General features: G+C 34.8%; 2 protein-coding genes and 1 long non-coding RNA gene across 3 annotated transcripts; 2 read left to right on the top strand and 1 right to left on the bottom strand.

Annotated features, from left to right (window-relative positions):
* Positions 1-1,654: 1,654 nt before the first annotated feature.
* Positions 1,655-3,064, top strand: LOC140893037 (uncharacterized). Its single transcript, XR_012152984.1, has 4 exons — positions 1,655-1,986; positions 2,074-2,097; positions 2,366-2,772; positions 2,904-3,064. It is a non-coding gene; the product is annotated as an uncharacterized lncRNA (long non-coding RNA).
* A 10,465-nt stretch (positions 3,065-13,529) lies between these two features.
* Positions 13,530-14,316, top strand: LOC140892062 (small ribosomal subunit protein eS17-like). Its single transcript, XM_073300812.1, has one exon. The coding sequence runs from the start codon at positions 13,612-13,614 to the stop codon at positions 14,044-14,046; it is 435 nt and encodes a 144-aa protein (XP_073156913.1). The 5' UTR covers positions 13,530-13,611; the 3' UTR covers positions 14,047-14,316.
* Positions 14,317-15,627: 1,311 nt separating this feature from the next.
* Positions 15,628-20,213, bottom strand: LOC140886421 (magnesium transporter MRS2-3). Its single transcript, XM_073292999.1, has 6 exons — positions 19,476-20,213; positions 18,732-18,968; positions 18,520-18,648; positions 17,478-17,635; positions 16,922-17,165; positions 15,628-16,092 (listed from the first exon to the last, which is right to left on the bottom strand). Exons 1-6 carry the CDS (start codon positions 19,914-19,916, stop codon positions 15,805-15,807), a joined length of 1,497 nt encoding a protein of 498 aa, XP_073149100.1. The 5' UTR covers positions 19,917-20,213; the 3' UTR covers positions 15,628-15,804.
* Positions 20,214-27,300: the final 7,087 nt, after the last annotated feature.

Raw genomic sequence — 27,300 nt, 5'->3', positions numbered from 1 at the left:
ATAGACTTGAAAGAAGCTATCTTGCGAGAAGCACATTGTAGTCGACACAGTGTTCACCCAGGTAATAGGAAGATGTATCATGCTTTGTGATCCCAGTTTTGGTGGGAAGGCATGAAAAAGGAAATTTCAGACTTTGTAGCGAGATGTTTGACTTGCCAACAGGTTAAAGCTGAGAGGATGAGACCTGGTGGTATGTTACACAGTCTGAAAGTGCCACAGTGGAATTGGGAGCACATTGCTATGGATTTCGTGACACACCTACCTCGATCTGTTCATGGTTGTGATGCTATTTGGGTGATTGTTGATAGATTGTCGAAATCAGCCCATTTTATTCCATATGATCGTACTTGCCCTTATAAGAAAATGGCTAAGTTGTACATTGATAATGTGGTGAGATTGCATGGTGTGCCAGTAACCATAGTATCTGATCGTGATCCAAGATTTACTTCTAAATTTTGGGCTAGTCTTTAATCAGCCTTGGGTTCAAAGTTAGCGATGAGCACTGCCTATCACCCACAGACAGATGGTCAGTCAGAGAGAACCATCCAAACATTGGAAGACATGTTGAGAGCTGTGGTGATGGATTTCAGTGGCAGTTGGCAAGAATCGTTATCTTTGGTTGAATTCTCCTATAATAACAGTTTCCATACTTCGATTGGAATGACTCCTTTTGAAGCCTTGTATGGAAGAAAGTGCAGATCTCCAACTTGCTGGGAAGAAGTAGGAGAACGGAGATTGGCTATGCCTGAATTCGTTCAGGAGATGAAGGACAAGGTTGTCTTGATCAGTAAAAGAATGAAAGCAGCCCAAGATCGCCAAGCTAGTTATGCAAACAAGAGGCGTAGACCTTTAGAATTTCAGGTTGGTGATTATGTTTTCCTGAAAGTTTCACCGTTTCGTGGTACTATGAGATTTGGGTGTAAAGGGAAGCTAGCTCCTCGTTATATTGGTCCGTATGTGATTGTTGAGAAGATTGGTATTTTGGCTTATCGTTTGGACTTGCCGCAGAGTTTGTCTGCGATACATGATGTGTTTCATGTGTCGATGTTGCGGAAGTATGAGCCAGATCCATCTCATCTCTTGAGGGCCGATGAGGTAGAGTTGGATAGTTCCCTTAGCTATGCCGAGTACCCAGTGAAGATTCTTGATCGTAGAGAGAAGCAACTCCGGAACAAGACCATTCCTTTGGTTATGGTTCAGTGGAGTAGACATGGGACAGAAGAGGCTACATGGGAAATCCAGGCAAAGATGCATAAAGAATGGCCTCACTTGTTTGAGAATGCAGTTAATTTTTCCATGTACTCTGATTATCCTATGTATTATCAGTAGTAGATGTTTAAACCACATTGTATGTTGTATTATGTGTGTGTTCGATTTCGAGGACGAAATCTTCTTTTAGTGGGGGAGAATTGTAAGGATCCGATGCTAATTACCTTATTATTTGGCTAAATTTGATAATAATTATTTTAAAGTGGTGAATTAAAATAATTAAGCCAGATAATTAAATTGTATGTTAAAAATATGTATTAAAAAATATCGGTGTATAGACTGTATTAAAATACATATTTAAATTTTTATGGCACACAGGAGTTGGAATTAATTTAACCGGGTCAAGTTTTAGACTCAATTAAAGAAATACACACATGGATATACATACACGCATAAAATCATTTCTCTCTCCTCACAATCCTCTCTCTCAGCCGTGCACTCTGTTCTCCTCTTCCTTCTTCTTTTCTTTTCATTTTCGTTGCCTTTGACCGGCGATATCTCCTCCGTCGTTGCTCCAAAAATTATTCCGAGCGTAGTTCCGGAATCCTCGCGACGAGAGCTTTCTTTTGATACCAATTTTGTAAGCTTTTCTTACACTTTTTGAAAACCCAATTTTCGATCGACGCTGCCGATCGCCGCCCCTGCTGCTGCCGATCGCCGCCGTGGTTAGGAGGAGTATTATTCCAGTCGTTTAGACCTTTAATTCGAAGTCTTGAGGTATATTTCGAGTTAGGTTTTGAATTTGGGAATTTTTGGTTGAATTCAAATCCAAATAATTGATATATGATTATTTGTTGGTTGTAGGTGCTATATTTGATCCGATTTGAGGTATAGATCGAATTCCCTATTTTTCTGGAATTTATTTCAAAAATTCAGTATGTGTATATTAGGGATTTTCGAATTATTGTGTTGATTTATTGAATGTTTGGGTCTTGGAATACCTTAGAATTAATATATAATAATTCTGGAATTTTTGGGAATTTATCGGAATTTTTCAGAATATTAATTTGGATATTTTTTACCCTAGGATTGAATATTTAAATTGTTTGGAAGTTGAAATATATGTTAGAATTGATGAAAATGGTAATTGCCTCAGGTTTGGAGTAATTAGGATTGCACCAAGTTTGTAAGAATTACTTTGGTAATTATTTGGCAATTAAGGTATGGATTGATCGCTATCTTACAGCCTTTATGAGGATATGTAAAATGTCTAATTGCTATTTGAGGTATTGGCTAGTTTATATGTTTCATATGATGATTGTGATGAATGATGCATTGCATTCATATTGAGCCATTATTCTCTTATTCCTGAGATTGTTATCCACTTTTTAATGAGTTGTCTAGAAATCTGATGCTAGCGTAAGGGCCGCGCAGTTCTGCAGACTGTCCCCCTTGACGCGTACTGATGCAGGGCCGCGCAGTGTTTGAACTGTCCCCTAACACAGGTGGCTACATATTAGCTATTGTTCTTTGGATCCAGATTTTGATATCCGATGTTCCTTGGTACCATTCACTTGAATTTCATTAGTTGTTTTACATATCATTTATTTTGATGTAATTTATTTGATCTTCGTACTGGGGTTTGACCCCTGTCCCTCGGGACTGCTGTGGTTTTGTTGTTATTGCCATGGCAGGTAATACAGGTGGTTCTGTTGCCTCTGGTGGTACATCTGCCAGTGGAGCCCAGGGAGGGTATTGAGTCGTTGTGAGTTTCCAGTTATTATATATTATTATTGGAGTCTTTTATTTGCCGCAGAGATGCCCCGTGTATCTGTATTGATATTTTTGCGACGTTGGAATTTGCTTGTTGATGTGTTTAGCCTTGCCGGCTTGCATGTGTTTAGTCCTGGCCAGTGCGGCTGTAGGTTTGTTTGTTGTCGAATTGGACACTATTTTCGAGTATTGTATTGTTGTTTGAGTTTTTTTTATTTTCCCTGGTATGTTCGATTTACGGGGAGGTCATGCCGAATTTTCGGTAGGCCCGAAAGCAAAATTTTAACTCGTTTTCGCTGTTTACATTAATTAATCCTGATTGCATGATCATTAAATATTAATCAGGAACGGGCCCTCACACACTTAGTAATCCCATTTAAAAATGACAACAAGTCATTTCTCCATATACATTCCGATAGGGATGCTATATGAACAATATAAGGCTGAGTATTTTGCAGCTTATATTGACTCGGGAGCAGGAATTTGTACAGCAAAAAGAGGAGTCTTCCCTGAAGAATGTGAAGAGGAATTGCCAAAAATTGCTGGATGAGATTTCTCTCGAAGAATTTTAATTATTTGCAAAGGAATAAAACAAGCAGAGATCCTTATGGGAGGTGCAGGTCAAACACCTTGGTACAAGGTAAAAACACCACCAATCTATTTTCATGATACAGGAGCTGATATCCTGTTAGAAAATAACTTCTTACAAATGTTTAAGAAGTATACACAAGACAATGAGTCAAGAAGACTTATGTTCACTACAATTTGTGATCATAAAATTATCGTTCAAAGACTCAAGGTTGATTTTTATCGACAATTTCCGATAACATTTCGCAGCCAGCGTGGTGATAAAGGACAACTTTTTCACCCAAAAATGAAATATCCAAGAAGGTTTGGAGAAACCATGTTAAAAATAACAACAGAACAAGAACTCCAAACAGAGGATATGGAGCTTCTCAAGGTAACTCTAAATCACAGAGATATAGAGTTAGAAAATATAGTATCCCTTGAAGATGTCAAAAAGAGGCTCAAAGAAAGTTACAATGAGCATCCTTTGGCATGGTGGGATAGAAATCAACTCAAATTCAGTCTTACTCTAAAGGAAGGCAAAGAGTATGAATTCGTCAGATATAAGCCTATCCCGATGAACATAACAGATCAAAGGGATATGAGAATGATTATCAAGGAACATTTGGACCTTGGTTTTGTAAGGCCCGGGATTATTTTATTTAATCCAGGATTATTTAATATAATCCGAGATAATTTAGTTTTAATCCGAGTATATTTAATTTGAAAATATTTAGAGTTTTGATTTAAATTCTAATATTCTTAAATTATTTAGGATTGAAATTGAATTAAAAAGAGGGTTGAGGACTGAATTGCAATTTATGAAGTTTGAGGGATTAAATTGCAATTTGTATTGAAGTTATCCAATTTAATATATATATATTATCAGCTTGAAACGTGTATTGTATATAGACAATTCAGAATTCAGAAACAGAGGAGTCGGGTTCTTCAATTTTCTTTGAATTCATGATCTTCAAATCTTTATAACTTTTGCTCCGGATATCTGATTTCGATTCCGTAAATTGCTCTGGAATCCTTACGACGAGGGCTTCGATCTCGTGTAAGTTTTGTGTTGTTTTATATGGATTTCGAAATCAGTTATTGAGCAGAGATCAGATTTCATGCTTTTGTCAAGTTCTTAGCATTCTATCGATTGTTTATGCTATATCGGATCGAAGTTGGATAGTTGAATATATTGGTTATGATTTCTAGCATGTATATTGAAAATTATAGCAGCTGATATGAGGTTTGGGGTGATGAATTCAGCTGATATATATTGACCGAATGATTGAATGATTAGAAATGATTTCGATATTTCGTCGGTTACCGATTTTCAATCGCTACGCCGTTGAAGCGAGTTTTTAGACTGTTTTGATAGCCTCTACCTGAGTTGAAGTCTTTATCTAGATGTTATGAATGTTATAGCATTTTTATTCTTCCGTTTCAATTGAGTTTGAAGGCTAACCATACAAGACGCCGAGTTGAATCGAATAAGAAGAAGTTGAGGTTTGAAATGAGATTGATTGACGATCTATTGATGGTTTTGATTCGTTTTTGATATAATAAGCTTGAATGAAGTTAGATATGAGTATTTTGATTGTTATATTTCAGATTGAAGAATTCAGAACCGAGATATTCGAAGGTATAATGACGACATCGCAAGTTAGGGACTTTGAAACTCAAGAACGACTATTCTTGAGTTGGCCTGCAAAAACCACATACTTGATATGTTTTGATTTATGTTTGATGTTGTCGATCCATCTCAGGTAGTGGATCTTTGAATTTGAGTTGATATGATGCTATAATGAATTGATTCTATGTCAAGGTTGTTGTTAACCTTATTTTCTAGCCCAGAATGGCTTCGATAGATGGATATCCATATCAAGATCGGTTACGAATCTTGATGGCAATGAAGATATATGAATCAATTCTCGATTGATCAATAGAAGCGTTAACTAATTTATTTGTTAAGTCGAGTTTAAATAGAGTCGTTTATGATTTATTTAACGTTTTCTATATGTTGATTATACTGAGATTGTTATCTCACCGGAGTTTATCCGGCTGTTGTCTTGTTTTGTATATGTCATGACAACAGATAGGGCAGAAGCTGGTCATCGAATTCATTGACAGCTGGGAGAGAGAGTCTAGCAAGTGAGAACTCGGGTTGTAGATGAAGTCTTGAGATCTAGAAGCATCAAACCTTAGAACTTGTTGGTTTTGGAATGCATGTATGAAACTTGAGATAGTTTATGTCGTCTATCGTTATTTAGTGATTTGTTTGATGTAACAAATGCATGTATAGATGCTTGAGAGGTTGTTTATGTTTATGTGCTTGATTTGGAACTAATAAATCATGTTTTGAGTTGATGTTGCATAAATTATGGGATTGGAATTCAGCTTTGACAGCAAAACAATTTTACAGATTTTCTGGGCAGAGAGGCCGCTCGATCGGCAAGATTTGACCGATCGAGCGAGGCCTGTTTTCCTTAAGCAGAAACTTGATTTTTCTTGCTCGCTCGATCGGCAGGTTTTGACCGATTGAGCGAGACCAAAATATGCTCAAACCCGAGAAGAGAAATTTCCTTCTCGCTCGATCGGTAGGATTTAACCGATCGAGCGAGGTGCTGGTTTTAAATTTTTTTTTATTTGGTTTGAGTATTAATTTATTTTAATACTTGATTAATTGTGTTATTAATCATTATTTGCCCTAAGATGAGATTAGCAACTCGAGGTCCCCACAGGTTTAATCAAAGAAGGAGTTTCACCATATAGCAGCCCAGGTTTTCTGGTTAGAAATCATGGTGAAATAAAAAGAGGGAAACCCAGGCTAGTTATTAACTACCAAGATATTAATAAAATCCTGGAGTTTGATGGGTACTTCATACCAAGTAGAGAACACCTAATTAGCTGTGTACGAAATGCTAGAGTGTTCTCAAAATTTGATTGTAAGTCTGGATTTTACCAGATTCGAATGGAAGAAGGAAGTAAGAAATTCACAGCCTTCTCTACTCCACAAGGACACTATATTTGGGAAGTTATGCCAATGGAATTAGCTAATGCACCCCAAATATTTCAAAGAAAGATGAATAACCTTTTTAAAGATTATTTCAACTTTATGTTTGTTTATATTGATGATATTCTTATAGCATCAAAAAATATAAACGAACACGTTAAACACTTAGAGATTTTCTCTAAAATTTGTAAACAAGAAGGACTGGTTTAATCTGAAAAGAAAGCAGTCATAGCAACAAGGAAAATTGAATTCCTCGGTATTGAGATTGATGAAACTGGAATAATTCTACAACCCCATATTGTGAAAAAGGTAAAGAATTTTCCAGATAAACTCAAAGATGTAAAACAACTCCAGAGTTTTCTTGGAGTAGTTAATTTTGCAGGGATGTTCATTAACAATCTAGCAATGTACAGAAAGGTGTTCAGTCCTTTGTTAAAAAAGGATACTAGGTTTATATGGACCGATGACCATACTAAAGGGGTAAACCAATTAAAAGAGATATGTAAGAATCTCCCAAAAATTGTTATACCCGTAGATGAAGATGATCTGATATTATTTACGGATGCCAGTGACGATTGGTGGGCAGCAGTCCTTACCAAGATTACTCCATATGGGAAAATACCATGCAGATACGGTAGTGGTCTTTTTTCAGAATCTGAGGCCATTAGATGACATATCAACGATAAGGAATTTTATGCAGTTAAAAGAGCTTTTGAAAAATGGCCATTATTTTTACTTGCTAAAAAAATCACTCTGAAGGTTGATAACACCCAGGTAAAAGCTTTTCTAAAAAATAAGATTGAATCTAAACCTGAGAAAGCTAGGTTATTAAGATGGCAATCATTATGTCAAAATTATATTTTTGATATTGTTATTATTAAATCTCATGGAAATATTTTTGCAGATTTCTTAACAAGAGATGGAAGGCAGTGACGTGGATTCCATCATGAAAATGCAAAGGCATCTCAGGGAACACCTTGGGTTGCTTCAAAACGAGTTCAACCAGTTAGCCATTAATGCTGAAATGGCCGGCAGGTTACAACAAGCTGATCAGATCAAAGTATCTAATCGAATTACAGGATGTATGCAAGCTCAAACACAACTATGAGCTGCTATTCAAGGGCCAATTGTGAAGGCTATAGAGAAATCATTGGTTTCTCATAAACAAGATATGCTAAAACCATTGGTTTTATGAGAACAAGAAATACAACCACCGGTTGTGAAACAAGATGTTGAGGAATCCAAAAATCAAGAAACAAGTGCTAATTTATCATCAGCCTTTGATGATCTGGATGAAGCAACAACTGATGAGGATAACTCATCAAGTCAACCCTCCGCCTCTGGGGTAAAAGAGGAAGAGATCAATCTTAGTCCCAATACTGACAAGGGCAAATCTAAGATTGATACTAATTCATCTATTATTTCTCCATTCCAGGTTTATCAACAAAGGTGGGAGAAATTGAATACAAGGAGTGAAATCAACCCGAACACTTGCAGGGTTGATGTTGCAGGAATATATCCAAGGGTTTGGCTAAAAAACAATGTCAATCCTAAAGATGTAAAACTCTGGTATGAATTTGGGGCTTTGGCCTCAGTTTATACAACATCACCAAGCTTCCCGGAGATATCACAGTTACCAAAATGGATCCAGGAAGCAGTCCAAGAAACATGGGCAAATAATGATCATTTGTCCAGAGGAGATGTGCTTGAGTTATACTTTTTTAGTGCAGCTCCAAAACCAACAGTGAAAGGATCACACGAACCCTTTCATTTCATCAAGCTGAGGAGACCTGATATAAACAGTCATAAATTTATCAAGGATCCTAAAACTGAAGAAATACCCTTGGTGTCCACTTTCGGGGAAACTGAGATCTCAACCAGAAGGGCATGGGGTATTTGGGTCTGTCTTACTGAGATGGACAAAGTCAAGTTTCCATTCAAATTTTATCAGAATTCTGTGAATGGATCGTTTCTGTTGAACACAATGACAGGAAAAACTATAGCATTTGCGGAAGAACTCTTCAAAAAGAAGATAAACCTTTTGTGGAACAGCAAGCTGCTGGGGAGTAAAGAAACTCGCCGAAAATTTTGTAGCATGGCTCATATTGGACGATGGTCAAAGAATATCTGCCCAGAATGCCCAAATCAGAAGGAGCCAGAATTTGGAAAAATCTTTAGACCCCGAACGGATCGAAAGGATTTTTCCGAGACAAGCAAAGGTAGACAAGGACCACCGAAGATGCGCTTTCACAGGGGCCTACTCCAAAAGCAAAAGATGCCCCGACAACAATAAAGCAGACATGTGAGGAGAATAAAGTCAAAAGAAAGTGGCAGACATGTGATTCCTCCACTAGTAAAAGATGCCATCAATAATGACATAAAAAATTCCAGACAGCTGCCTCCTCCACTAGTAAAAGATGTCATCAATAATGGCATAAAGAAATACAAGACATCTGTGAGATTCCCTGAAGTTTCTCGGTGAAACGAGTGGAAGTACAACTATAAATACAGGCATTTGAGGAAGCTAAAGATATCGATCATTCCCTTCAGTTTTCTTACAAATAAATTGTTGTAATATTTTTCTTTCTATTGTATTAAGTTTTCTTTTATGTATTTCAAGAACAAGGCTACTATGAGTAGCTAAGCAAGTTGTCTTCTCCTCTTCAAAGGAGTTGATTTATGTAATAATATTATGTCTGAATAAATTTCCTAAATCTCTCGTTCTTCATGCTCATATTTTATAATTAAATTTATATATCATACGCCTTAAGGTAGAAAACGAATTAAGGCTGTGCTGGGTGTCGTCGAAGGAGCTTGTGCAGAAACCATCTGTTGCGACTGTGTGGTTGAGGTGTGAGGAGCACTTCGTAAAACTCGGCAGGTATGACCCGACGACATTATGGTCAAAGAGGTATTTAAATTCAATTTATCTTACAGAAGCATGTTGGACCCTTAATCCGAAGTATATCGGCTGAAAACCTTGCGTAACTGATAGTCTTGCATGGCCGGGACTGGTTCGATAGGTATAACAAAGCCACGTACAAATGATAAGTTTTATTTAATTTTTAATTCAAAAATGGGGACCACTAGGGAGTGAAAATAAAGAAAAATGGTGGGTAGGGAGTTAAGTTAAAGAGAAGTTTGGTAGTTGGGAGTTTAAAATAATTTGCCCAAATTTAAAATAGGAAAAAATAACATTTTTTGTAAGCAAATAGTCACCAAAACACAATAGATAAATCAATTTTATAAAGTGTTATATTTCTGTCAATAAAAAAAACACCTAATGACACAAAGTGAATGTCATTTTGGTAAATAAATAAAACATCTAATGAATAAATAAATGTAATGTAAAATGACCAATCTGCCTAATAATTTTGTTTTATTGAGAATTAAGTTATGATATAATCGTAATTTTATCAAATTTCATCAATTAAATGTAAATTAGTTAATTAAAGTGTTCCTACCATAATAAGATGAGATGATGATGATATCTTGCGAGACGATCTCGCGGATCTATATTATTGAAACGGATCGACCTGATTCATACATGCAGTAAAAATTAATAGTATTAACATAAAAATTTCTGTAGGCCGAGTTGAATTGGAAGTTTATCTCACAAAATTTAAAAATAAAACCGTCGCATAAAATTTTTGTGTATTAATTTTATATTGCAAGAAATGATCTTCCTCTATTACCTTTGTTCTTAGATTATTAAATATTAAGATAATTCACATGAGAATTTATCTAAATCTAATATAACTAACGAAAGAAAAAATCTATAAACACCGATTTTTAAAAGTTTCAGACACTCCTAAAAATCTCATTACAATCGGTGAGATTTGACTCCAAGATGAATGAGGTCTCACAATACCATTAATTAATTTTGAAATATTGCAGTTTTACTTTTTTTTTTAAGAAAAAAACGAAAAAAATGCAGTTATATGTTACGATCATTAATTCAATCCGACTTACCAATTACCACCCGCCATCAAAGCCGTGGGACGGGTTAATAATAATTCATCGGCATCCGCATGTGATTGGCCTTTTCTTTTTTCTTCTTGAAAGGATGATTGGCAATTTGTAAGCACACACAAAATCGGGCAGTCGTTTTCAAAAATATAAAATACTTTTTTTTTTTATCAGTATCATTGTGACATGTCTCAGTCAAAATATTGAATTTTTTTTTTAAAATTTTCATCTTCATACAGATCTACATTTATTACTAAAAATCAGTTTATAATCATAATGAAAACACACAAAAAAAAAAAAAGTATAATAAAATAAAACGAAATAGTGCCAATACAAAAGAATAAAAGAAACAAGGAGCTGCTCAATTTTTCTTGGAAGTAAATAATTTTTACAAGAAAAATAAAGGTTTATATATAAATTTAAATTTTTTAAAATGGTTTTAATATAATTTGAAAAACTATTCAATATTTTATTATTTTTAGTTTATGATTCAAATATTAATTTTTTATATCAGGATTGATATTCATTTAAAAATTCAATTATAGAAAATATATAAGAAATATTTTGTTGGGATATATAGTTATATGAGAGTCATAAATTTATCAAAAATAATGTTGAGTTAAGTATGATTGAGTCAGAATAGTACTGGGATAGGTGACCATCTAGAAAGGTCTAGTGCATCCAACTGCTGATATTATGTTTTTTAATATGGTTGGATATGTTGGTTGTAAAAAAGAGAAACCAGATATTAACGAGTAATACTGTCTCTGCTGGGAGGACAAGACCGCAGTAGAAAAATGATAAGATTGCTTTCGAAGGGATATGAGACAACACCCGCAATAAGACACGCCCCTCCCTGAACTCATTGGATTAACAACTCGGGCCATCTACGTTGTCCAATAAAGATGCGTCTTGGCTAACAAGTATAACTTTTGGTTTAGTGGTAAATGTTTGATCTAACAAGTTTTTATAATTTTTTTGGCATAAATATTTTTTTATATATTAAATGAAAATAGATTATTTTTTGTAATTTGATATGGTATTTTGGTACATAAAAAGTTAACACAATGGCCACAAGTAGGCATGCATGGTTATCGGTTCCACGGTTCTGGTTCCGGATCGATTGGTTCGAGAACCGAACAGAACCGGTTCCGATTCCAGTTCCAAGGTATCCGAACCGCGGACCGGTTCTATAGGTTATAGACCGGTTCCGGTTCGGATCAAACCGGTTTCATACACATATTTAATATAAATGATTAAAAAATCTCATTTTTTTAAAAATTACGATCCGGTACTAGAACCGGAACCGATTCCCAAAATCGAGAACCAGTTCAATCCATTAAAGACTGGTCCGTTGAGCATGCCTAGCCACAAGATTAGGGACTGGGTCAATGTAGTAGCCCATAACCAAATCAGTAATTAAGGAAATTAATCATAATTATTTGGGTAGAGTTCGGAAGCTCCGAAGGTGAGATCGGAAGCTCCGATCAAGATCGGAAGCTCCGATCAATATTACGTCAGGCATGACGTGTGGCAAGATCGGAATCTCCGATCAGGTCCGGAAGCTCCGATCACCCCTATCCGAAGTCAACAAGTGATATTTTGACACGTGGCAGATCAGGATCTTCGGAAGCTCCGATGGCAGGATCGGACGTTCCGATCGAAGTTCGGACGTTCCGATCAAGGATCGGAAGTTCCGATCGTTGTCTATAAATAGAAGGCCGAGACTTCACTTTCATTTGCCAATTCCGAGTTCTCCTTTCCATTCTAGTCCTTTTGGAGCTGTTCTAGTCTTCTTAGGCTTGGTCCGGAGGTCGGCGAGGCGTTCAGTAGTCGTAGCAGAGTTGTGCCCAAGTTCTGGAGGCATCGACATCAAAGGGCTAACGACGGACGAAGGTATAGCTTTTGCTTCCTATGAATATTTAGGAGTATGCAATAGCTTAGTTAAGGCTTTTAGAGCACTTTAATGATAGTAGTATCATTTGGCAGTGTAGAGCAGACTATAGGCGTGGACCTAGAGTTGGTAGAGCTTGCACTGTGTTGAGGTACGAAAGTACTGTTCGAGATATCCTGACTGAGTATGCATGTATTATGTGATTGCATGATTTATATGTCATGATATTATGCTGCATTCATTTGCATCTTGCTATATCTCTTTCGAGATGTCTGTTAGTAGGGTTGTACCCTATCCTGTTAGTGGATGGACTTCCATCGATTTGGGTCTGGCGTATCCACGGTTATCTCGGTATGGGAGCCACCTCCTGAAGCGACGGCACAGCGTGCTACATACCAGGGCCCGGTCTGTCTCTGTTATCTGATCCTTGACCTCGAGTCTATAGGGAGTTCACTTTGCATGCATGTATACTCATACTCTCGCACTGAGCGTTTTATGCTCACGTCTCGTACTCTGTATTTTCTGGACACCCTATTCCATGGGGCAGGTTTGCGTTTGGACGAGGAGGGTGGATCCAGGAGGGGCTAGTCAGTGGTTGGCCAACTGGAGCTTCGCTTAGGTTTTATTATTGTTGTTTTGGGTTTATACAGCTATTCGATTTGGTTGTATATTATTGGATAAATTACAGATTCCTTTTCTTGGGATTGTATATTTGTTTATGGATTCCGCAGTTTTATTCTGATATCTGTTTAATTAAGTTAATTACATGCATAAGTTCTGTTTAGTAGGTGATCCGGGTAAGGGTCACTACAGTCAATCTAGACCCGATCCAATTTAGTCCGGTTTAACAGGTTACAAGTCTTACACTCGGTATTGGAAACGTCAATATTGAATCGGGTTGATTCTTTTAAAACGGATTGGAACCATTTTAATCCAATCTGGTCCAATCCTCCATTTTCAGGCTTCAGGCCTCGACAACACCCAATTTATAGAACGCGAAGATTTGGACGGGCCCATAGATCTGTAAGCCCAAAATGTGGACAGGTTTAATTTGGACCCAAGAGTAATACTATAATTTATCGTAGAATTGCATTTGTCCCACTTTCCAAGTGCACTTTTCCGCAAAACCTAATCATACTCACTACCTCTTCGATACTCCGGCGCCGCCGCGAACACAAGCAGCAGCATGGGCCGCGTCCGCACGAAAACTGTGAAGAAATCTTCCCGACAAGTGATTGAGCGTTACTACTCGAAGATGACTTTGGACTTCCACACAAACAAGAAGATTCTCGAAGAGGTTGCCATAATCCCCTCCAAGCGTCTGCGAAACAAGATCGCCGGGTTCTCCACCCATTTGATGAAGAGGATCCAGAAGGGATCCGTCCGCGGGATCTCGCTCAAGCTGCAGGAGGAGGAACGCGAGCGCCGCATGGATTTCGTGCCCGACGAGTCCGCCATTAAGGTCGACCGCATCGAGGTGGACCAGGAGACCGTCGACCTGTTGGAGTCTATGGGTATGAAGGAGTTGCCAGGTGTCGTGCTCAGGGAAGAACAAGGGCCTATTACTGTTGCTCCGCCGATGAATTATGGTCGTGGCGGTGGCGGTGGCCGACGATACTAACAGATGAGCTTGCTTTTGGCTTTTGGTTTAATATGTTGATTTTGGATTTTTTCTTAGTTTTGTTCAAGATAATGTCTTTTAAGGCATCTTTTTATGCATTTTGAAGAAAAGTTTCAGACATGGTTTAAATTGCTTATGTTTTATGTTATTTGAAGATTGCAGGGCGTCTATGACCAAAATTGATCTTGTGAAATTGAGTAATTATATTGTGTTGGTAACCTTATATTGGATTTTAACTTGAATGAATGTTGAATAAATATTTGAAGTGGTCTCATTAATTTACAGCAAAAAGATCGATTTTTTTATGCTACCATTAGGTCATTTCACTGCTGGGAGCATATCTATCTTCATCTTTATTATTGCTGATTAAGAATTAAGATCCCAAGTTTCCAGGCGGCTTTATCTTTCAGACTTGTATAAAATTGGTAGTATTGGCATACCACATAGGGAAGGGGGACCCGAACTACTTGACCTCCATTGATAATGTGGTTCTCATTCGAAAAGAAACTGTGAAGTGTTACAAATGTTTGAGATGCCCTTAGGATTGTGTATGTCGACCAAGGGGGTTCAGTGGTCTTTGGTGTATCCATAATTTTGGTTTAGGGGACAAGTTCTGGTTGGCCGGTGCCGTCGATAAGCTTCCCCTATTCCGTCTACCCAGCGAGCAGGGTACTCGTATTAATGGAAGATCATGTATGAAAATGCAAATTTTTTCCTTAAAAATTGATTCAAACAGGGAGGGATCCGCCTTGTTGATGTCCCGACTCCCTGGAGTCATCTAATTCGGTGTTAACCGATTATCCTTTTGGCATTGTTTGATTTGATGTATTATTAATCTATATATAAATTATCCCAATTAATTTCGCCTTATTTTCGTCATATTATTTATCTATTTATTAATTAATAATTTTACATCAATTAAATCAAATAAATTATAATATATCCATTAAATCAAATAATGTATTAACTATTTTTTCTTATTTATTTTTAATTTACATTATATTATTTATCCATGGATTACTTATCAATCAAACCAAACGGTGCGCTTCAGAACACGGGAATGTTGTATCGTGACAGGTACTTCGGGTATGGATAATCGACGAATTATGAAGAAGATATTTATCATATAAATTCGTGTGCGAGGTGGTTTCAGCATTCAATTTAATGAGACGAGTCCAAAAGAGTTTTTTTTTTTTTAATCGAATTTCGAATAGTTTACGAGCGACTTAATTCATTTACGTTTCTACATGTGCGTGGTACTCCGTATTTGTATTCTCAAATTTGTGTTGTGCGTGGTACTCCGTATTTGTATTCTCAAATTTGTGTTGGTGCATAATTTTTATGATCTTTATATGAGGCACACAGCTGCTTCCTCTTTTCGGAGTCCAAGACTTTCAAAGAAAATATGCAACTTGTAAACAGAAAGCTTCCATCAAAATATTCAAATGATAAATTATAGTGTTTAAAATTTTATTTTTTTAAAAAATAACAATCACTTTTGTTGAAGCATATCCATATTTCGCAAATAGCGTAAGCACATTGTGCATAAATGTACAAGAAAAGTTGAAAAGAAATGTGTAGTTGGACTTGAAAGTTTTAATTGAAAATAGAGATAAAACATCTTCCTCTGGTGTACTCTATTTACTTCATTACGTTGAGCGCATTCCCTAAAAACAACAATAACAAAGGGAAAAAAAGACAGGTTTCCGCAGTCACAAACTAGATACAAACAGATGAAACTCGTCCCAAGGTCTTGTACTATTCCAGCAGTCGTCTGTGTTTACACCAGGCAATGGCAATCACATACAGGAAAAGAGTGCCAATAGAACTCCCTCCAACGGTCCAAAGAAATCGATTCATCCCATGTATTTCATCGTTAAATAGTTCGATGTTGATGTTCATGCCGAAAATCCCTGCCACGACAACAAAAGCACTCACCACAAGCGTTGCTGTAGTCAGCATCACCCCCATTTGAAGTAGATGATTTTGCTTGTCATCCAACATAATATTGATGTAATCTTCGGTGTCGTCGACATACTCCCTCAGCTTTAGAAAAACATTAAAAGAGTGACCAAGTTAGGAGACAATCCTATGCGAAAATGTATGACCAAGCATTTGCCCATGTAAAAAAACAATTGTAGGTAGTACAAGATAACACAAAATATCGCAAAATGTTTGGACCACTATACCAATCCTTGAGCAAATTTCGATCAAGATTAGATTCATTAAGTTCCAAAATGATAATGTTCCTCCTCAAGTGATTCACACCAAAAAAAATGGCAACATAATTGTCACTACTCACTAATACACTGACAGAAATATCACCCAGGTAACAAACTCAGAACCCAAACTCCATGAAGCAACAGCTCGATAACACTTGTAAAAAAAGGAAACAAGTGATCGAACGAAGCCTTACAATAAGGTACCGTTTGGTTTGGATGATGAGATAAATAATATAGAGATAAGTAATATAATGTGATAAAAAAAATAAATAAGAAATAATAGTTGGTATAGTATTTGATTTGATTGATAGATTATAGTTTGTTTGATTTGATTGATTAAATTTTATATAAAATGACAATTTCGTCCTTTTAATAAATTAATAAAATATGTATAATATTATTTATAAAGGATAATATAGTAATTTAAATTTGATGATTTAATTGATATAAGAAAAATAATTAATGATTTGATTGATGTAAGATAAATAATTAATAGATGAATAAATAATATGATAAAAAGAACATAGGATTGGATGTGATAAATTATACATAGATTAATAATATAGGTAACCAAACGGTGCCTAAAGGTAAATCAATATATGTTAATAAAGGTAAAATCAATATATGTTTTGATAAAAAGATGAGTTACATACCGTGGATAACTTGTTCAGTGTACCATCAATCTGAACAAAGTAGGCCTCTAACAGCATTTCGAGCTCCTCTACATCAAGGTGTTGGGTCATAGCACTGTGTGTACTTGTGCGGGTGCCATGGCTGCCTCTGCTAAGAGCATTAGTTCCACCATAAAACTGATCCTTGCGGTTGTCTATCAGCTGAACATCAACATCAGAAACAATCGAATTCTCATTCCCCTCGACTAAGATTTCAGCTGGATTCCTGAAGAACACGAGAGCAGCGCCGTAAGTGTACCTTAACAAACTAAACAACAAATTCCATATTTGGTAATTTGAAACATGTCATGTATATTATGAAGAGTTTGGTCACGGTCTTACAGTAGCACTCAACTTCAAAATGTATTTATCATGTGGGAAGTTTTTAAATTGGTGAACCTAAAAAATACCAGAAATTTTGTGTTTGGTTATGATACCGAAAAATAAAGGGTTCAAATATTTTTTAAGGGAAGCAAAAGGAAAAGCTACAAAATCCAAATGAACTCGTATATATCAAAACAACACCAGCTTCACTTGCCTATCATCCACATCTGAGTCAACTTCTTCATCAGTGCCATCTTGCTCGTTTATGGAAGAGACGGATGTATTTTCGAGCTGCCGTTGCAATTTTTCAGTTAAATACATCTCTGCCATATCATCATCATCATCTAGCAAATGCTCTAGCTCATCCCTTACCTGGTATACATATTATAATGTCTAGTTCAAACAAAAATGAATCATGCTTTCATTCACCAATATTACACGGCTTACCAATAAATCAGCAAGATTCAGCAAACAAATAATTTCTCAAAAGAAGGTTTCTCCAATTTTAGTTTGTAATGGAAAATTGGTTCAAAACACGAGAAAAATAAACAGGCAAGACAATCAGAGAGTTAAAGTGCATGTGTATATTTAAGATATATATATATATATATATATAATATACACACATACATACATATAAAACAAGTGTTTGATACCAATATAGACTAAGGTAGTGTTTGGGAAAGCATCTAGGAAGCACTTCTCAGCTTTTACTTTACAAAATTACGGCAACTAAAGTAGATAGATGATGAATGACAAAAAAAGATGATTTAATTCATGATTAAATAAATAAATAAAAATTACCCTGTTATAAAATCAATTGAAATTCTAAGAATCAGCTAAGCAATAGTGTCACTCTGTGTGATCAAGACATCATGTGGACACATGGTACAAGCTACACTTCTACTGTCAAAGCTAATCTTTCTTCTACAAGGTGCACAAAGAAAAGGTTTATAAATTTAAACAAAAATACACAAACGGTTTTCAAATATACAAAAGTGAAGTCACATCAGCTACTGCTGTTTCATTTACAATGTTCTCAGCCTTAAATTTTGGATGAAAATAGTTTAAAGCATACACAAAACAAAGATCATCTAGCAAGGATCGAGAATCATGTTTCATCCAGTAAAAAGTATTGACTACCAAGAGGTCAATATGAATAAATTTAGTAAAACAAAAGTTTTTTAAAACCAAAAAATTAAATAATAGCTAATAGTAAAGAAATTTTAAGATTGGAGAACATCAAAACACTAAACCTTTTGAACACGTCCAGTAATAGCAACCAAGCGGCTCTTAATTTGCCGTACACGTTCCAAATTGAGAGTACTGATTTTTGAAGTCAATTTATCCAAGGCTGGATGTGCTTCTTGCTCTAATGTCCTTGCCTACGATAAATAAAAATCATATGAACAACCGAGAAAAAAGAATCAATATTTAGAAGTAAAGCATTAGAATTGAAGTTCCAAACCTCGGTATCCAAGCTACGGCATGCCTCTTCTAGGCATGCCTCCAACGCAACGAACTCAAAGGGCAAAAGCTTTGGGCCATCTCGGTTCTCCAAAGATGGTTCTCTCCCATCGACTTTCCCCGTTTCGTCCTTGATTGGGAAGTTCTTAGAATTGTTCCGAGGACTTATAGGCCTGGATTGAGGCCCTTCCAAATCATACAAACTTGTCCAGTCCGCATTCTCACCATTCCCAGCTTCCTTAATCACCACCACGCCATATCATACAAATATAAATCTTCCATAACTCTCTATTTATCAAATCAGAAAGTTAACTGGAGCAAGTCCCCGTTTCATAACAAATGCTAATCATTCACAGATAAATGAACCCATAAGCAAAAAACTGCACGCAAAACTGGCAGGGCAATCCAAAGAACTTAGTCAGAGGCAGTATCAACCTACCAGAGGGTCACTTTCACTTTAACAAAAATACACTTAATTTCATTTAAAGGGATTGCCCGTTGGACACAATTATTCGCCCTTAGCTTAAACACCAATACATTAGAAACTAGGAAAACATCTCACGAAGAATTTGCTTGATGTCCCATTATATCCAATGATTTCAATCCCAACAGAGAATATGTTTATTTGCGTTCAATCATAACAAATTGTAGCAACACAAATTCTTCAAAATACCAAACACGTAACTTTAAGTGCATACATACATGCTGAATTAGATATGGGGGGGGGGGGGGGGAGAAAGGGCACCTGTGACTTGATAGCCTGATGATGACGCAATAATCTCCTCTGAAGCTCATCGGCAAAAGGACTAACAGAGGGGTCTTTAGAATTGAGCAATAAAACTTCTTGCGCCGTAATGATTGCCTTTATATGCTCCAAATTAATGACGATAGCCCGCTCACGACCCAGAACCGTGGACGGGTAAGACAACAGAGGATCAAGTATCCGGAGATCGCGCGCTGGGAGGCCGGTCCGCCGCATGATGGCGTGTTTCCCGGCCTCCACCAGCTGGGCCTGGCCGGTAGATTCCAGAAACAGCCACGCCCTCACCCCAACAGCCTTCTTCCGAATCCCGACTCCGATTCCCACGCCTCCACCTCCTCCTCCACGGAGGAGGGGTTCGCCCGAGCCGTCTTCCTCCGCCTGCGACGGAGCTGGCGGTTTTGGTGGCAGAGGAGTGCCCCTCATGGTTTATTCTCCGAGGTTTGACTTTCTCAGATGGATTATGATATGGTTTTTGTGCTACATTTTCATGATTTTTTTTTTATATTTATTTATTTTTATTTTTTGGTTAGAAGAGAGGATGAAAAAAAATACGAACAACAACCAACAACATGTAAACCTTAAACACAATTACACATATTGTGTATGTAGAGCTACCTTCCAACTTCACTATTGTTGATTTTGAGTAGCTACCTTCCTCATATCTGACTTTAGCATCATCGGAGTTACATCAAGGCATCCTCTTCATCATTTTCTAAGAATTTGTTCGTGATTTCAAGTTCGTCCCGATTCAAACACACTAGCTGGGGTAGGTTTCGGGAAAAAGACTATTTAATCTTAATGAGTATGTGTGTTTTGATCCAACTATGAATAAGTTTAAACAAGAAGTTGTGGCTTAAAAAAACACTTGCATAAATACATTTTTTTCAAAAGTGTTTATATATATATATAAAACGGTTTCGATATTTTGATAAACGTTGAAAAGTATTTTTTAAAAAAATTTAATTAGATATAGAAGCAGAAGCAAAAATATCAAAATATGGGTACAAATTGAATGTCTTAAAAGAAAAGAAAAAAAAAATACGAACAACAACCAACAACATGTAAACCTTAAACACAATACACATATTTATATGCATAAAAATAAAACAAAACAGGTAGAAAGCCGGATGAAGATCGAGCCGAATCTCGCAAAATTCACTTTTGTTGCACCGCGAAGTTTTTGGATGGACAAAAAAAAATTTGGTCACCGAATTCTAACAATATAAATTTCAAATAATTGAAATTTTGAAATATATTAAGGGAGTATCTGCAATCACTAAAAAACGTGATTGTTAGATTTTGTCTTAAAAAAATAACTTTTGTGTGTTTCTTAAATCCAAATTATGTGTTAGCTTATGCTTAACTTAATTAAAATCTAAAAGCTAATCTTATGATTATTATGATTATCCAAAAGTGATTCTAATAAAAAAAGTGAATGTTAAAATCATTCTAATCACTTATTTATCAAACACACTCAAATTTGATTTTTAGATTTCAAATTTGTTATCCAAACACCACCAACTTTTGATTTTTTAACTTTTTTATAATCTATAAATTTAATCACTTCTACAAAAATATAATCTTTACAAACACTCCCTAAAACAATATAAATCGGAACTAAAATTGATATTGCTAGTCTAGGCCCGGATTTTGGGCCATTTGGCGTTGAAGAATTCAAAATAAAATCCAGTTGATCGGCGTAATATGCCCAAGGCCTTAGAATGGGCCGCATGAAAACAGATCCTTTTTGGTTCAGCTTCTCGCTTTAAAGCCCAATTAAAATTTGTTTAAAAACTTTTGAAATTATTTCTTTTTCTAGTATGGCAAGTTGGCAACAATCAACATATTACTCATAATAATATTCATGTAAATGAGTGCTTTTTTTTTTTTGAAACATGTAAACGAGTACTTTTAATGATAAACTAGTGTTCTTTGGCACGCAATACGTACATCAATATTAAAAAAATTTGGCATTAAATAAATTTTTTAATTGGACAAATTATATTAAATTTTAAAACTTTTGAAAAAAATTTAATAATAATTTTTTATGTTACAAGTGATATGGCTATTTAATTTAAAAGTTTTTAATTGATGCTTGTAGTATGTAGATACTATCAAAAGGGTTGGGTTTTCGCTATACCGTATCCAAAATATTGGTATGAAAAAAATTCATACCGATACCGATATCAAAATTTTGAAATTTTGGTATGGAAAAAATTTATTGATACCGTATAGATACCGAAAATAAATTTGATATACAAAAAAATGTCTATATATCGAAAAAATTTCGATCCCGAAAAGTCGGTATTTTGGTTCGGTATCTCAGCCCTAACTGTCCATACTAGATCCACTGGGCTCCCGTTGATATATATATATATATATATATATATATATATATATATATATATAAAAGCCGAAAAATATTTTTAAAAACATTTACAAATAACACCGTAATCGTTGACTCGTTGTTCATGCACCCTCTATGCATGCATATGGCCGAGACGGATCCAGGAATTAAAGTTGGAGTGAGCTTGAACTTGATCAATAAATTATATATTTGATGCTGCACGAAATCTTGTTACCCTGAAGAAGGTCTTTCGCGTGTTCAGTCAATTGGATTAAACCACAACTTTAAGAAACAAACTGCTCCTCTCGTATCCACTCCAGTAAAATTGGGGTCGTCACCTGCGTCACGAAATAAGGTTAGAGTCATCGGGGGATTTTCAGCAAAAACCCTCTGACGCTCAAGTTAGCGATCCACTCAAAATATGCAATCATAAAAACTAGAGAGCTTTTAAAGCATAAATTAAGATAATGAGAATGTACCTTGAAAAATGGGAATGAGCCTCTTATTTATAGATTTCTTTAAATGGGTCACGGGCTTCACAAGAAAAGATGGACTATTTTTTTCGGGCCTAAGAAATTTTACACAAATTTTTATTCATCCATTCTTAATGAATTTTAATAATTTCTAAACCGGTATCCATTAATATTATTTACAAAAAAATCATTATATTATACTACTTAGAAGAAATAGAAAAATCGTGGTTTTGGTCATATATGTTTGTCTTTAAGATTTTGATCATTTATGTTGTAAAATTTCAATTTTAGTCCGCTATTTTTGTTTTTGGCAGCTTTCATCTTTTTAATTTCCGACTTGGCTCTGACATGAAAACAATGCAGTACTGGTATGACACTGGAGTGCATAGTGCCACATTAGCACTTCCAATAAAAAAAGATTAGAATTACCAAAAAAATTGCGTGACTAAAATTGAAATTTGAAAATATAGAAAATTAAAATCATAAAATGAAAAATTTTCATGACCAAAATGCAATTTTTCTCAAAAAAATGAAGTTGTGCACTATAATTAAGAAGATGGACTAGACTTTCGGTGTGAAAAATAAATTTTATTGGATTAATTAAAAAGACTTACATATGTAATAAAAAATTTTTGGAGTGGGCTACAATCTAGGATTAACCTAAGCTAAATCCGTCTGGTTAATTAACTCGATAGAACGAAAATTCAGAGCAAAATCAAATCAACAAAATTTGTGGAGATGAAACTCATCTGCTACGCTCATAAATCCACATTTAGTTATGATGTGACGACACGGGTCTGCCCAAATTATTACACGTACTAGGTGCACAAAGCCAGCATGTTGTTTGATACAACATCATCTCTAATATTGCCAAAAACATGAAGATTTTCGTTTTGACAAGTATTTATATAATGTTTTTTACAATTTTTTTTTTATAAAACGTAATCTTAAAAGTTTTTTTAAAAATAAATATTAGTTTGCACAACTATTTTATAAAAATATTAATTTAACATTTCAAAAATAATATGTTTGATTTTCATCATTGTCTTTCATTCTTAAATCATATCTCATTTATTCTTCAAAAACTATATTTGAAGAACAATATTCAAAAATATTTTCTAAACACATATTTTAAGTTTTTTCATTTATAAAATACTAAATACATTTTTAACATACGTGTTCACCATGCGGAATTCGCTTGATTAATATATTTGTACGTACGATGGAACTAATTATGAGTACTCTCAGATCTCATATTGAATTCACTCCCACATTTATCGTAAGCTTTCTAATCAATATGTTGGAATGCATACAGAGCAGAGGCCAGATGAAGAACATTGAAAAGGATAACACAGCTAGCTAGCCTAATGCACCTGCAACTCGTATTAATATTACTTCTCAGTCCCACAGTAGTACTACTTAATTAAAACTATATTAATTATTTTTCTTTTTCGCTCCTTGATTGCTCCATGCATGCCTCGTTCTGAGTGTAGATGTGTGGAGCAAGTTTTTGTTCGCTCCGAAACCGAACCGAGCTCGAGTTGAATTCGAGTGTTCCGAGTGCCGTCGGGGGACGTCTAAGTTGGAAAACATATGAATATTGGTGTCACAAGACTCTATAACGAGCTAAAGTCAGAGTCATATAATCTAATTTTGACTAAAAATTTTAGTTTGTGTCATTTTATCGGACAGGTTTTACTATCTTCATGACTAATTGTCTTGTATTCTTTTAATTTGTTTTGTAGCCCGTACAAATTCTCCATTCTTTGTATTATTCTGCTCATTTTAACAGCTTATATAACAATTATTTGGTCAAATTATTAGCTATTTAAACTAAAATAGTGAGAAATCCTTATTTTGTATCATTAGGCGAACAATTTAATGCAGCAAATAAGAGTTTTGTTAGCATTGGACTTTGGAGTTTGGACTTTGGAGGACTATTAAATATTAGACAGGTGACATAATTAGGTTGCCTAATAGGTTCCCTTCCAACTTATTTCATTCTAGTTTTTGGATTTTAATTTAATTCTTCTCATGACATTTCTTTTATCTAATTCTTTGAATGACATTTTAGAAGTAATGGGAAGTAATTAATGATGGATATGTACCTAAAAATTGTCGACTCGTGCGATGTGATGATTAATTATGTATAACATATGAATAAATCAATATATATGAATAGCACTTTAATATTTTTTTTTATATAAATTTAACTCAAACGTTTGATGAAATAAAATGTTTAATAAATTTATATCTCATATACCATATTTCAGTTATCTTATAGACCAAAAAACACATAGGAATTACCATAATTTAGAACCGCAAAAAGGAGAGAAAAAAAATATTTTTCCGCCCTATATATTTGATTCTTTGTAATTTGGTCCTCCATGTTATCAAATTTCAGTTGTAATATGTTATCTTTGATTTTTTTTTTGTGGTACTTTTAGTCATTTTCTTGACTTGACATTAATATGGAACCAATGCAACATTGATATATATGACGCTGATGTGCATAGTGTCACGTTAGCACTCCCAATGAAAGATTATTAAAATTTTCAAAAATAAAAATTACGTACAAGACTAAATTAAACTGAAACTTGATAACACAGAAGATCAAAATCTCGAAGTGACAATTAATTTATTTATTTTTTATTTTTTTTTGGAGCCACGAAGTGACAAAATTAGAAGACTATAAATACAGTTTTTTTATCTAAATTTTCTAATCGCGACGGAATCAAAACCATTTTTATGAAAGGGCGATACACAAACTATTCCAAAATCCAAAGGAACCGAAAGGGTTTCGTCCACATAATTATTGCCTCATCAAGTTGTTGAATGGGGAAATGTGTTGACATCAGTTTGTTATGTGTATTTGATGAATGCCTAGCAAAATTAAACTTGCTGGACTCATTTATCTAACGTGGTAGAGTGCTGACTAGGGCATTTCCTTAAACAATTTCCCCCCTTTTTTTGGTAATGAGTCGATATATGCAGATACAATATGCATATATATGTTGTATGTATGTATATAGTTCTAATATATATCGATTTGAAAAAATTAAAACATAAAACTCCTTTTGGATGACACATTGACATGGTTATCTTGCTGAATAGCGATCAAAATATATATGATATTTGGACTTTTATCGTTGGATTTAATTATGAGTTCAATTTACTCCGATCCTGATAATTGTAATTTTCGACACATCGATAACGACTTGATTCAATAATCGGTGTCGACTATTGGTGAAGTTTATACGAATTATAAGGGGGCATATTTATTTAGTAGAAGATCATGTTGTTGAGAAACATCATAAACTCGTACCAGAACGATTGAAACATGATACTTGAATATATATCACATAATAAATTTTTTGTATTACACCATCTTCGATCACTGTAGATTTTTTTCGAGCTACTAGCAGTACTCAACTCTATAATTTCCTTGATCAAATGAATATGAAAATAATTTACATTTTTCATTATAAATTAGTTGCTTGCTCATTCTCACGGTTGGGCCTACCTGTGTTCTCGCATCTTCTGCTTGGTAAACACCAAATTTTGACAAGCAAAAGGATGGGCGATGGTTACCTAAACAACGCTCACACACACGCGCGCGTTAATTTGGAGTGGAATATAAAAAATTAATTGATTATTTAAACATGATTTATACGATATTTGGATCAAGTTTCAGACTTATACTTTGGATAAGTGCTTTAAAAATATTTTTAGTATTTTATAATTGAAAAAACTTAAAATATGTGGTTGAACAAAATTATTGTAAAACTTGTATGAAAAATATTTTTTAGAAAAATGTCTCGAAAAGTAAAGGTTTTCTGAGGTTTTAAAGAACAATTTAGATATGTTTTTTGATACTTTTAAAATTGAAGGCAATGGTGGATATCAAAATATATCACATTTTAATGATAATTTTTTTTAAATATAAAATAGTTGTCCAAACGCATGATAATTAATTCTTAATTTTTTTTTTAAATATTTCATAAAAAAGTTTGAAAAAAAGTTTTATAAAGGTTCATAATTACATGTGTAAGGGAATAGGGGTTGCACATAAACAGTTTGCGGTGTTGACAACACCTACAATAACACCTTGAGTAATTTGCAGCGGAATATAATTAAAGCGTAAATAAAATAAACAAGCAACCAAATAAATAGACTCAGATAAATAAGCAAGAGTATAAAATACTCTTGCAGCGCCTCAGGGCAAAACTTCAATAGAAAATAATTCAAAGAGTTTTACAAACCCTAAAACTAGTAATTATTGTAAAATTCAATTTCTCAAAACAAATGAGAAAATAAAGAGTAAAAGTTCTCCTAAAACATTCTATATGAAATAGAATAATGAAAACGAAGTAAGGAAAAAAACTTGAAGCCAAAACACGTGAGACAATAACACTCTTCGATCAACAATCTTCGAGTGTTCTTCACGGCTTCAAGCAATCACGACCGAGACAAGTATTCAGAAGATCTTCAGTTCTCTCGTATGTATGTGAAGCTCTCTGAAAAACTCTCACGGTCTCTCTATGTATCGGTCCATCAATTTATTTGTCTCTCTCCAATATATAGACTAGAATCCTTCCTTGTAGATGTTTTCTTGTAGACATAGGATTCCCTAGATCTTGTTCCTTTTTGATCAAGTCAAATCTACATAATAATGAAATTAAATCATTAGAGATAAGATAATAAATATTATGATAAACTTAATCATATCTCAAATCAAGTTATTCAAGGAAATAAATAACTTATATAAAATTACTTCATGTCCAAGAAAGACAAAAGCTATTAAATAAAGTTTTTTCAAAATAGGATGATTTTAAGGAATAAAATATTCCTTTCAATCTCCCTCTTTTTGCCTTTCTGGACAAAACACATTTAACTCACATACATATCAACTAAAACTACTCCTTAATCAAAACCCCCCCTGAATAGATTCTCCCCCTAAGTATATCCAGAGGTGTTGTCGTGAGAT

This window comes from Henckelia pumila, chromosome 3 (assembly GCF_033568475.1).
Source record: "Henckelia pumila isolate YLH828 chromosome 3, ASM3356847v2, whole genome shotgun sequence".
In the NCBI taxonomy this organism is placed as follows: domain Eukaryota; kingdom Viridiplantae; phylum Streptophyta; class Magnoliopsida; order Lamiales; family Gesneriaceae; genus Henckelia; species Henckelia pumila.
Note: the sequence above shows the minus strand (reverse complement) of the source record. Positions and strands in the feature narration are given on the sequence as shown.